Below are 11,449 nucleotides of genomic sequence, written 5' to 3' on the forward strand. Positions count from 1 at the left end.
CTTTGCTACCATCTAGATAGCCTACCTTTGTCTCGCTTAAGTCTTTCAGTGGTATATTTCAATCCTACTCCCCATTACCTAGAAAAAATGAAACCTTTTAGACAAATCCATGCAACATCGCATCCCTCGTTGTCTTCAAAACCTTATTCCAACTATTTATGATCAACCACATATTACATTCCTCCGTTGAATTTTATTATTGTAATCAATATTGTAACCCCAACTTCTTGAGTACATGTGTAGGTAAGTGTGTCTATAAATGTATATACATGACTAGATACATACATAAAAACATGCACAAACAGATACATGTACCCTACCAAAATTTTGGAAGTTCATTCCCTGATCAGCCCAAAACCAGCAATGTTCACCCGAGTTCCAATGTAAAGTCATCACAGCTAATCTGGAAACAACAATTAGTGGATATTGGTATGGGCATATAAGGATTATGACCTAAGAGAGATCTAAAATGATCATGAATTGAAGACGTAGTTAAATAGATTAAAATTAGTTTAAATAGAGGTTGAAGAACTTAAGATGAATTTTTTTTTTTTTTTTTGTTATAAGTTTAAAATGAGGATATTTAGGCTACTATTTGTTAGTCTAAAAAAAATGAACAAGGTGAAAAGGGCAAGTCACTAGTTTTAAAACATGGGGGTATCTTAGGTATTCACCAAAATACAGAGGGATATCTAAATCAACAAAAAATAAATAAAAAATAAATATTGGGTAGGGGACAACAAGGCCAAAAGGTATCATCATCACCTTTAAAACACATGGGTTGGCTAAAATATTCACCCAAACGGTAGTGTTTCCAATTCCCCTCAATTTTTTGACGGAGTATGTCATAAGTTTGAAAAGACAGGGAAATCTCAAATATTTGTTGAAGTTTACACCCAAATTTTTTTGAGGGGGACGGGAGGGGGTAAAAGTCAAAAGGTTCTCTCCTAAGTTTGAAAACATTGGGATTGTACATCAAATATTCATCACAACGTGTAGGGGTGTCAAATCACCTAAACAATATTGGACAGGTGGGGGGTGTGTGGTCAAAAATGACAAAGGGATCATGCCAACAGTTTAAAACACAGGGGGTTTCTCTAAGATTATCCAAAGACCTAATGGGGTGGAACTTTGAACTTCATAAAAAAAAAAAAAATAAACTCTGTGATTTGAATTGAAAATCTAAAGTACTTTGTTTTTGTTTGTCCTAAGCACAATATCTCGAATGTTTAATGCTCTTAAACTATGAGAAGACATGGAGTTTGTTGGTTCAGGTAAGCTACTGGATTTCTCACCTAATTTCACCAACTTCTACCCATCCAATCCTCAATGCTAAGCATTTTTGGACATTTTCTTAAGGATAGCCTTATCCCGGGATAGTGCAATCAAATCAGGGATAGCAAGTTAATCTAGTTGAAGTATGTTGACATACAAGGTATGATGAGAAATTGAAAAACAATTAGGAAAGGAAGTTACAAGGTATGATGAGAAATTGACAAACAATTAGGAAAGGAAGTTAAAGGTGATTGAAGCTTGTATCAAGAGATGAGTACTTCACTTTCTTCTCTCAAAGTGAGAGATTCTTGGGCTGTAAATTGGTTACCTTTATATGTGGTTTGTTAAAAAAAAAAAAAAATCCCATAATCTTGTCACATGCATTGTTATCTTTTCTGGTTTAACTTTATTTTGCTTTTGGCAAGGAGGCCTCCTCTCATTGTGCCTTTGATTCATTTCATCAAATGGAAGTTCAAATATCACATCACAAGGAACTATTTTAGAAAAAAAATTCCAAATGAGTCCCTTGGGCGCAAATCAAATCATATGAGGAGCAATGTTATGGACAACCAAGCACACATACATGTTTTGACGACGGTGATTTTGAATATCCACACACCTCATGATGATCTAATGCTCTTTTTTTTTAAATGCTCCCATCATTTGTCTTGAAAAACATAGAACTACAAATCTTTTACTTTTTTGTATCCCAAGGCAAATGATCTATGATTATGTAATAGGACATTTAAAAAAAAGTGTCAGATTATCACTGACTCTTAAATTGATTAAGAAGAAACAAATCTAATTAGTAGGATGACAACGTGATTTTAAAACTTAGTATTCTTTCTTGTCTTGGCCCGATACAAATTTACCTGCTCTAGGCAGCTTGTCTTGGATGAGATAAATCATTTAATGCGGTTTAAAATTATTTATTAATATAAATTTTTAAATAATAATAATAATAATAAATTTTTTATTTTTTTATTTATTTTTTTATTTTTAAGATAGATTAGAAAATGCTCAAATAATATATATAAAAATACTGATTCAGCGAAGTTTATTAGTTCAACCTAGATTTTGAAAATCTCAAAGAAATCATCTCATTCTCCGACGGAGTTAATGCGAAGACGAATATCATTGATTTTCTCGCTTGTTTGTGAACGATAGTGAGATGACTCGAGTGAGTCAGTCGCAAAATCTTACAAGAACAGTGTTTTACTGAAAAAGAAGATCCGATTTGAAGAACATTTCGATGATGCATATCTCGAGGATTAAAACTGAAAAATTCACCACAAATATAATTTGTCACAGTTTTTTTTTGGCCTTATTAAGCCTGCCAAGTGCATGGGACTTGCCTGCTACAGGCCATGTTTACGTCAATACTTAGGCACTGACCATGTCCTGCAGCTTTATAATTTTTTTTTTTAACTTTTATTTAACAAAAGATAGTTGTTATTGGCAACTCCATTTTTACTTATTACATTCTAAGGTCTTAAATTATTTACCACTTTGATTAAAGATTAAAAATTAAAAAACTCTCCCAACAGTACAAAGGTTTAGCTCAAATTATAATCTCAACATTATACACATTTGTTCAAACAATTTCAATAGTTACTTACAACTATGATAAGGCTCATAAAAAATCCAAAATTCAAAAAAGAAATCTAACAAATCGATAGAGCTTCTATTGGCACTATTATTTTTATGTATTTATTTTCTTAATTTTTATTTGGAGTGCAACAAGTAAAAAATTGGGGATGCCAATAGCAACTCTCAAAGATTAAATAAAAAGGGATTGGGGAGTAAATTATTTCTAATGATGCTGTCACATGTTGCAAAGTAATTTTGTCGTTTTAGTTCTTATTCTCCTCATTCCACTACACTACATGACAAAAATCTCTGAAAGATGAAATTTTTTCTTGGAAAATCAACTTTTTCCAATAAGTACTGTAGTTTTTCCCTGATTTATTTTTTGTTGAACGGTTTGGATTCGAGACAGAACGACAGCTCCCAACCCATCCTTCATGACAAAGGAACCTCTTTTCTTTATCATCATTCGTTCCAACAATTCAACCCTTCTTTTACTTTAATTATTTTTCCCCTTTTCTTTCTCCTCAGCTTTACTATCTTAATTAGAGAGCCTTTTCTCCTCCAGCTTTTAATCCTTCTCTCTCTCTCTCTCTCTCTCTCTCTCCTTGTTTCTGTATCCTCTTCTTGGATTCCACTACTATGTCCATTGTTTCCTTGAACACTGTTTTTGCAGAAAACTCTAAAACAAAATCAAGTTGGTTCTCCTCCAAAACTCAAAAACACCTCTTATTTTAATGGCTAAGGGAGTTTTTATGTTCCTCTCTTTCTTCTTCCTTTACTTCTTTACAGACTGTTCTTCAGGTAAGTTGCAAGTTAACTCACTTGAATCTGTCATTTTTCACTTTAATGATTCATGAAAATAAATGTCCTTTTTTTTATTTTTTTTGTTATCTTCTAAGTATGGAGAAATAGTAAGCCAAACTTCAGAATCTGGTTTATAGCTTATGCGACATTTTCCCTTCTGGACCTAAGAATCTGGGTTTGAACAGATTGGGAAAATTATGTCTGGAACCTAAATTCCTGTTTGATCCAATGGGTTTTTCAGACAACCCCAATTTGCTTTATGAATTTGTTCAAGTACCCTTTTTAGTTATTTTTAATTTACAGAGTTCCAGTGCCCAATGCTTACATTACCTGCTATATTTCCCTGGTGAGAAATGTTGGGTTTTAACTCTAAATTTTTTTTTTTTTTTTTCCTCCCTTCAGGAACTCTGGTGGGTTTCTCCTACAATGCAAAGAGAAATGGTGTAATTTCATCACCTATAGAAACAATATCCTTTCTGAAGAAAAACAATGTCTCACTTTCTCAGATAAGGGCCTTTGTTGAAGATCACAGGGTATTAAATGCATTATCAAACACTGGAGTAGTTGTTGATTTATACTTGAATGAAACTGAAGCCAAGAATCTGAGAATTTCTAAAGCTTCAGCGATTTCATGGCTCAAAACCCACCTTATAGCCTTTCTCCCACATATAAACATCACAAATATCGTAGTTAGTAGCAGCGGTAGTAACTCGCTGGCACACAAACAGTTGCACATTCTCTTATCCACGTTGAATTCAATCCATTCAGCCCTTAAAAGCTTCGATCTTGACCATGAAGTGAAGGTCTCAGTTGCATTCTCACTTACCATTCTACAAGATTTAGGCAGAAAGCATGCAAGTGATCTGAAGCAGATCGTTGACTTTGTTGAAAATTGTGGTTCATTTATAATGGTGGAAACAAAAATTAATGGACAACTGAGTATGGGGGATCAGTTTGTTGGACTCATGATCAAATCAGCTACAACTGCAGCTACCCTTCTCCATTACAGTGATGTTCCTATGGTTTTAAATGTTAAGAACTCAGCTGTTCCCAGTGCACTAGAAGTCGCCTTGTTCACTAATAAAACGATGAAATATTTACAAGGTCACACTCATATCATAGATAGGATCGCTGGGCTTTTTGCAGAAATCTCTCCCATGGAAGAATCTGAGAAGAGGGAACTAAACAGGGAAGAAGAACAGATGTTCCATTCTTCTCACAGAGAACTCAACTCAGCAACCAGAATAACTCGACATGATACCATTAACCCACCAACACCAACGGTCATCACTGTGCCGTCCACAACCCCGGTAACTGTAACACCAACAAATCCAGCTACAACTCCAGTCACAGTCCCTGCCACCACTCCAGTTATCACCACACCCAGCAATGTACCCCCATCAAATTCTGTTAATCCACCCACAACAGCACCACCAAGCAATCCAATTACAACACCCATCATTGTTCTTGCGCCGCCAGTGATACCCAATCCAGGAACTAATCCAATTCCACCACCCAGTGGCAATCCTATCACAACACCCCCTACAACCTCTAGTCCACCGATAGGGTCAGGGCAGACTTGGTGCATGGCCAAGACAGGAGCAATGGAGAGTACACTACAGGTAGCACTGGATTACGCATGTGGGATTGGAGGTGTTGACTGTTCAACGATCCAGCCGACAGGGAGCTGTTATAATCCAAACACCCTGCAGAACCATGCCTCGTATGCATTTAACATCTACTATCAGAAGAATCCGGTGCCATCCAGCTGTGATTTCAAAGGAGTTGCCGTGATAGTTAACACAAACCCAAGTAAGAATAAAAGCTTATTGGTCCCTCTTTCAAATACATTTTTTTTTTGCAATGACGAAAACCTCTTTGGAATTAAGGTTCTAAAAGAAAAATTGATCTTTTAACATTCATTTTCTTGCGTTTTCAAACAGGTACTGGTGCTTGTGTTTACCCATCATCGTCATCATCACCATCAGTGAGGTAAAAGTGCTGATCTCTCATGTAGACTATTTGTATTCTAAAAACTCCAATCTCAGTACTTGTAATATTTATGTTATTAAAACTTTGGATTTACAGCACTAGTTCATCACCACCATCGGCATTAAATACAAGTTACCCTGCCTTGTCTGCACCAACCATTTTTGGGTCTGGACCCCCTCCTGCTATTAGCACCGCTGAATCTATTGCAGCCGGCCTACAACCACTGTTTGCATTCATGATCACTGGAAAACTCATATTGGGCATGTAAAGTTTCTATTCAGAACAACAGCAGAAGATCAGTCAGGCCTTCCCACAGTTCAGGTTATCCATACACTTATTTTACTATAAAAAAGAACAGAGTGATGACACTGTTGTCATGCTGTCATGCACAGGATGCTCTTAACCTTAGATGGTATAGACCATGCTTATTTTTATTTACCACCTCTTCATTGAAAAGTTGGGAGTCACAGGTATAATTTAGCGTGGAGCTGTATTTGAGAGCAAAACAGTTTCTGGCTTGAAAATTGGAGGCTATTTGTCCCATTATGTGAATATATAAGATGTTGATTGCTGCAAAGGTTATAATATTTAGTTTATTTTGGACAAATAGCAATTCAAGGTCATGGAACCTCCATATCTACTTGGATGCCTAAGATAAGGAAATATATATACAATTTGATTCAAATGGAATGATCATGAGCATGGATAGCTATTTAATTCTTAGTTTCAAGTCCCAAAATCGATGTAATTTAATCAACATGTGCAGCTTAGTTGAGCCCCTCTTAAATTTTGCGGGCAACTACTGGGAAGAAACTAAGCAACAGATCAAAAACACCTGTTAAGAGGTGTCTCAAATATTGGAGGAACAACAAAAAGTTGTTACATAAACAACTACACCACCACCTAATATAAACATGGAGCATTACACCACCAACCTTCTCTGGTGTCCTTAAAAAAGTGTATTTAAGAATTCTATACATTACAACTGAATATATGAGACATTTATCGTTTCGAAAATACCACTATAATCAACATAGACATGGAAACCACGATCTTAAAGCCTGAACTTTCCCAGAAGTTCTTTTTATCGGCATCTCTGCCTCCTCTTTCTTGCTTTGTCGCCAGCTGATCTCTTAGTTCTTTCAGAGCTTTGTCCCTTTTCTCCCCCATCTGCAATAAAGAAGAAATACAAAAATCTTACTAAACTAGGAACGACATGCATAGGGGGGTTTCACAATTGGTTCAGATAAGGGCAGATTACAGTCGCATTTCACAAGTGAAAAGAGGTGGTACTCCTGAGGTTCAATCTAGAGACTGATGGGAAAAAACAGTATAATGAAGCTGACTTAGCCCATCAAACTATTGAGATAGAAAGTAGACCGTCCTGATAACGAGTTTAACCATCCAATCTATTACAATCTTTAGAATAGAGCAAATAGACACTCTACAAAATGGACATAAACTCACATTTGCCATTCACCTGATCAAGTGGTTCATGAACAGGCCTATCAGTGGGTTTATGTCCATGACGAAAATAACAAAAAGTTTCAGTAACAACTATTCATCATCAATCAGACCAATTTTTGGTTGCAGGTCCACCAAGAGGTGGGGAACACTAACAATGGCAAACCTCGCTAGTATGACTCAGGAAAAAGTGGAACCCAATTCGTGGGTCGTGACATGTAAGCCATGTGGGCTGCTGCTACACTCGAAGGCTAATCTACAGTAATGGGATCCACCTTCCTTGTGGAAATTAACATCTAGCTTCAACTAAAAGAAGGTATAAAGTTATAATTGTATGTCTATGTTCAATACCCTTTGCAGCTTCCGCATCTGGGAGCGAGCTTCCTGAAGACAGAACTCCAACTTCAATACCCTCTTCTTCAGTTCCTGATCAGCTCTCCGATGTTTTTCCAACTGTTCCATGAACAGATAAAGGCTCGTCAATAAATGAGAATTGTGCACTCTATAAAGGGAGAAGCAACTCTATATTAATTCAATTAACAAATGTAAATTATACTACTAAATTGAATGAGGACTTAATGATATACTTGTGATTCTAATTCTTTAGTTTTTAACTTCCAATGCGCAGACATAATCCTAATTTCATCTCTTAATTTGGCTATCTCCTCATCCTTCGCATTCAAATGCTTATTGATTTTCTCAATGTTCTTGGGAGAAACCTCCTCTAAGATTTTCCTAAGTTCGGAATCCTTGCTAGATCCAGCTTTTGCAACTGCTAGCGTAATTTCCTGCTCGATTCTTAAAACATCATCTTTTAGTTGCTTCTGAGAAGCCTCCCTTGCTTGAAGATCCTTTTGTAGATGATCTAATTGCTCTCCTAGCCTATTAACACGATCCTCGTGTTCTTTTAGCAAACTGTTCTTGGCATCTAATTCTTTTAACAAAGCCAAACACTGAAGCTGAGCTAACTGGGCACAGGCAGAACTTGCATCTGCAGTTGCTTGAGTGGCAGAAAGTGTCGTCCTCACATCATCCAACTCCTTGAGGTACTGCATTACATAAAAAAATGTCAAGGTAAAGAAAGGAATTTGCAATACTCGAAACAAAAAAGAGAAAGACACAAGGGGCACATTTGAGGTAATGGTTTGAAGGAGCAGCTTTGATTCGAAGAAACTCATAAAATAACCATTTAAGAGCTTGTTCTTTAGGAAAAGCCAAGAGCCCAAGAGACTTGAAGTCATGTAATGCCAAATGCCGTTAAAGCCTCAATGAAAAGATGCTTATTACCCAATACTAGACTCTTTATTAATCAAGCAAAAACATCTAAAGAAGACTTAAAGCTTAATTATGATCGAGCGCCGGAACTTCATCATCATCAAATACTTATCCCAAGGATTTAGGATCAGCTAAATGAATCATGTTCCTCCATTCCACTCTATTAGGAACCCCATATGGAAAGTCATCTCCAGTTGGCCAATGGCCCAATTCTTTTTTCTTTTTTTTTTTATGATTGATAAGCTGGAGTGGTCCAATTCTTTACTAATTAACTCAAATTATAGATCTACTGTCCCAAAAGACAATATAGGAAAATATCAAATTGGGTATACAAGTCGATTATTGCATATTAATGCATCTGTTAATTAAAAGTCAGCTTACATAACAGCATGAAATCAAAGTGCTTCAGCAATTTCAGAACTTTGAAAAAATAAATCATAGCCTCACAAATAGATTAATTTGGGAATTTCTTGCTTCTATATATCTGAAAGAGACAATAATAGAGAAGTTTTTTATAGAACTTTGATCAGTTTGTGTATTTGTGGACTTTCTTGCTTTTTCAGTTAAAATCTCATGTATTATTAAGTAATTAAAAACAATAAACCCTAGAAAGTTATAAAAAAAAAAAAGCAATGGTTTCACATTTCTCATCCAAGCCTCCACTAAAAACCCTAATGCATACAAGAACAAAAGCCCAAAACCATGAAAAAAGGCAAAAGGGTATGTTGGGGTGTTGGGTCCAAAACCAAAAGCAATGACTTAAAACAGAAAGGTGAAGGACTACCTTTACAGGACTAGATCAAACAGAAACAGGAACACAAAGGACCAAATCCTTATAAATTAGGGGATTACATTTTATCAAAAATAAAATTTCAAAATCAAGAAATTAAATTGAGATGAACCTCACCTGCTCAGCACAAGATGCCGACGCCTGCAACTGCCCATTCCTATCTTCCAAGCTTTTCTGCAATCGCAATATCTCCTCCTCCATGCTTCGTGCCCTCATCTCTGCCACCTATAAAACCCATAAAATTAATAAATTTCTACCCCAAAAAATGGATCCACAAACACGCAGAAACAAGGGCCACAAAAAAAAAAAAAAATTTTAATGAGAAAACCAAATCACTTGCCTGTCTCGTCTGGGTTTCTCGTGCGAATAAGTGTTCTTTCGAAACAAGTCGACTACGAACATCCTTTAGTTCAGCTGCCAAAGAAGCAACGTTTCGACGGAAACTCTGCTTCTTTTCACTTAGATCCTTAAGCAGAGGATCCAATTCTCCCATAGATGAAGATGGGTTTTCCGAGAACGACATCAAAAACTTATCCCCCTAAAAAAAAAACCAATTCGATTGATGATACAGTCTTCAAAACTTCAGCAACTTCGCCCCCCAATCTTAAGAAGGAACCATAACATACAAATCTTGAGCCCACCCTTTTGCGAGGGTTTTCTAAACCCTAACCATCTATGGTCACCCTCGTTGCATTAAAAGCTCTCCCATACCCTATTGACTGAAACCGTCCTTCGCATTTATTTCGAGTCGTAAAAAACAGGGGTGTTTTTTTTTAGATTCATTGCGAAAGTTTTAACGACTTAAAAACAATTTTTATTTATTTTTCATTTTTCATCCTCTCTCCTTCAAATAAAAATCTGAAAAACAAAAACCACTTTTTTTTTCCAGGTTTTAGCTAAAAACATTTGTCAGATTCTAAACAAAAAAAGACAAAAACCCGATTCTCTCGTTTATTGGCACATGTAAGGAATTTCAGCCCCAGTTTAAACACTATAAGATTGCCTCTGTAGATATCTCAGACGAAACAGTAGTCCCTTTCCATTAATAGATTAGAAAAGGTACCAAAACACAGATTTTGTATCTAAATCGAACTCAACACCTTAAGAAAATTAAGATAAATCGACTGTTAATCTCTCTGCAAAATTCAACCTCGCTTCTTCATCTTTCCACGAAACTCTTGAAATACAGTTGATCTCTCTACGAGACTCCATGGCCTTCCAAAAACCTTTGAAAAAATTTAGGGTTTCACTAGAAGACCTTACGTATTCAAGCAAAAGTTTTACAGAAGTGATGGCGACGGTAAAACAGAGACTCTAGGTTCGAAAACTAGAGCTCGTATGATAGGTGGTTTGATATCTCCGAACCTTAGGTTTGGTAGATCATGACAGATTCCCAAATTCTGGGCCTGCTTGACGTAAGCGCGGCAAATCCAAATTTCGAGTGAAATACTACTGGAAGCCGTACATTCGGCAATTGACGATTAGTGATGGAATCGAAATGTCAATTTTGCCCCGTATATCTTTTAAAATGACTAGTCTACCTACCTACCTCTAAGCAAATGATCTATGAATAATATGACTGACTCTTTCTATTAAAAGAGATAATCAAAGTCTTAAACGGACATAAAAGTCAATATATATGGTTAAGTTGAGTCCATCGTCAATTTCAATAATGAGAATCAATTTATTTGTACACATCAAAAAAGGTTTCATTGTACCCACTTAAGTTATTTTTTTATAAAAAAAAATTAAAAATAAAATTATTATTTTATCTTTCCTTTTTGACTTATTGCATACATCACCAGTGAACATAAATTTAAAATTCACTTTCTTCTTCTTCTTTTTATTTTTCTTAATATTCATCTTCTTTTGAATTTTATGAGAGATTGAATCAATAGAGATTAAATTTTTAATTTTTTTTTAAATTATTTAATTTTTTATTTAATCATAAAAAAAAATGAAAAAATCACTATTAAAACTTTAAAATAATAATTTTGAATTAAAAAATTTGAAGATTTTTTATAATTTTGTTTGATAGATTCAAATTAAATTTATTTTTTAATAAGTTTGATAAGTAACTACCGAATATTATTAAATAGATTCGATAAGTAATTATCAAACATAATTTTTTATTAATCATTATAAAATCAATTTGATAGATACGTATAAAATAAAGTTTTCTCATGTAAATAATTTTGACTCAATTGAAAATGTTAGGATAAGAAAAATAGGTAAGATCAAAACTTAAAATTTTCATTA

General features: G+C 35.1%; 2 protein-coding genes across 2 annotated transcripts; one reads left to right on the forward strand and one right to left on the reverse strand.

Annotated features, from left to right (window-relative positions):
• Window positions 1-3,275: 3,275 nt before the first annotated feature.
• Window positions 3,276-6,268, forward strand: LOC147396231 (glucan endo-1,3-beta-glucosidase 3-like). The gene is made up of 4 exons (XM_086449914.1): window positions 3,276-3,666; window positions 4,072-5,481; window positions 5,613-5,661; window positions 5,758-6,268. The coding sequence occupies exons 1-4, from the start codon at window positions 3,600-3,602 to the stop codon at window positions 5,927-5,929; spliced, it is 1,698 nt and encodes a 565-aa protein (XP_086306040.1). The 5' UTR covers window positions 3,276-3,599; the 3' UTR covers window positions 5,930-6,268.
• A 216-nt stretch (window positions 6,269-6,484) lies between these two features.
• On the reverse strand, window positions 6,485-10,598 carry LOC147396232 (nuclear envelope-associated protein 2-like). Its single transcript, XM_086449915.1, has 5 exons — window positions 9,531-10,598; window positions 9,308-9,415; window positions 7,713-8,174; window positions 7,477-7,578; window positions 6,485-6,831 (listed from the first exon to the last, which is right to left on the reverse strand). The coding sequence occupies exons 1-5, from the start codon at window positions 9,711-9,713 to the stop codon at window positions 6,664-6,666; spliced, it is 1,023 nt and encodes a 340-aa protein (XP_086306041.1). The 5' UTR covers window positions 9,714-10,598; the 3' UTR covers window positions 6,485-6,663.
• Window positions 10,599-11,449: the final 851 nt, after the last annotated feature.

Source organism: Akebia trifoliata, chromosome 8 (assembly GCF_017979445.1).
Source record: "Akebia trifoliata isolate Shusen 1 chromosome 8, ASM1797944v1, whole genome shotgun sequence".
NCBI lineage: Eukaryota > Viridiplantae > Streptophyta > Magnoliopsida > Ranunculales > Lardizabalaceae > Akebia > Akebia trifoliata.

Coding starts and splice junctions, on each gene's coding strand:
- LOC147396231 (XM_086449914.1), top strand. CDS start 3,600: ATGGCTAAGGGAGTTTTTATGTTCCTCTCTTTCTTCTTCCTTTACTTC. Junction 5,482..5,612: donor GATAGTTAACACAAACCCAA/GTAAGAATAAAA, acceptor GTTTTCAAACAG/GTACTGGTGCTTGTGTTTAC. Junction 5,662..5,757: donor TCATCATCACCATCAGTGAG/GTAAAAGTGCTG, acceptor TTGGATTTACAG/CACTAGTTCATCACCACCAT.
- LOC147396232 (XM_086449915.1), bottom strand. CDS start 9,713: ATGTCGTTCTCGGAAAACCCATCTTCATCTATGGGAGAATTGGATCCT. Junction 8,175..9,307: donor CGGCATCTTGTGCTGAGCAG/GTGAGGTTCATC, acceptor TATGTAATGCAG/TACCTCAAGGAGTTGGATGA. Junction 7,579..7,712: donor CTAAAGAATTAGAATCACAA/GTATATCATTAA, acceptor TTCATGGAACAG/TTGGAAAAACATCGGAGAGC.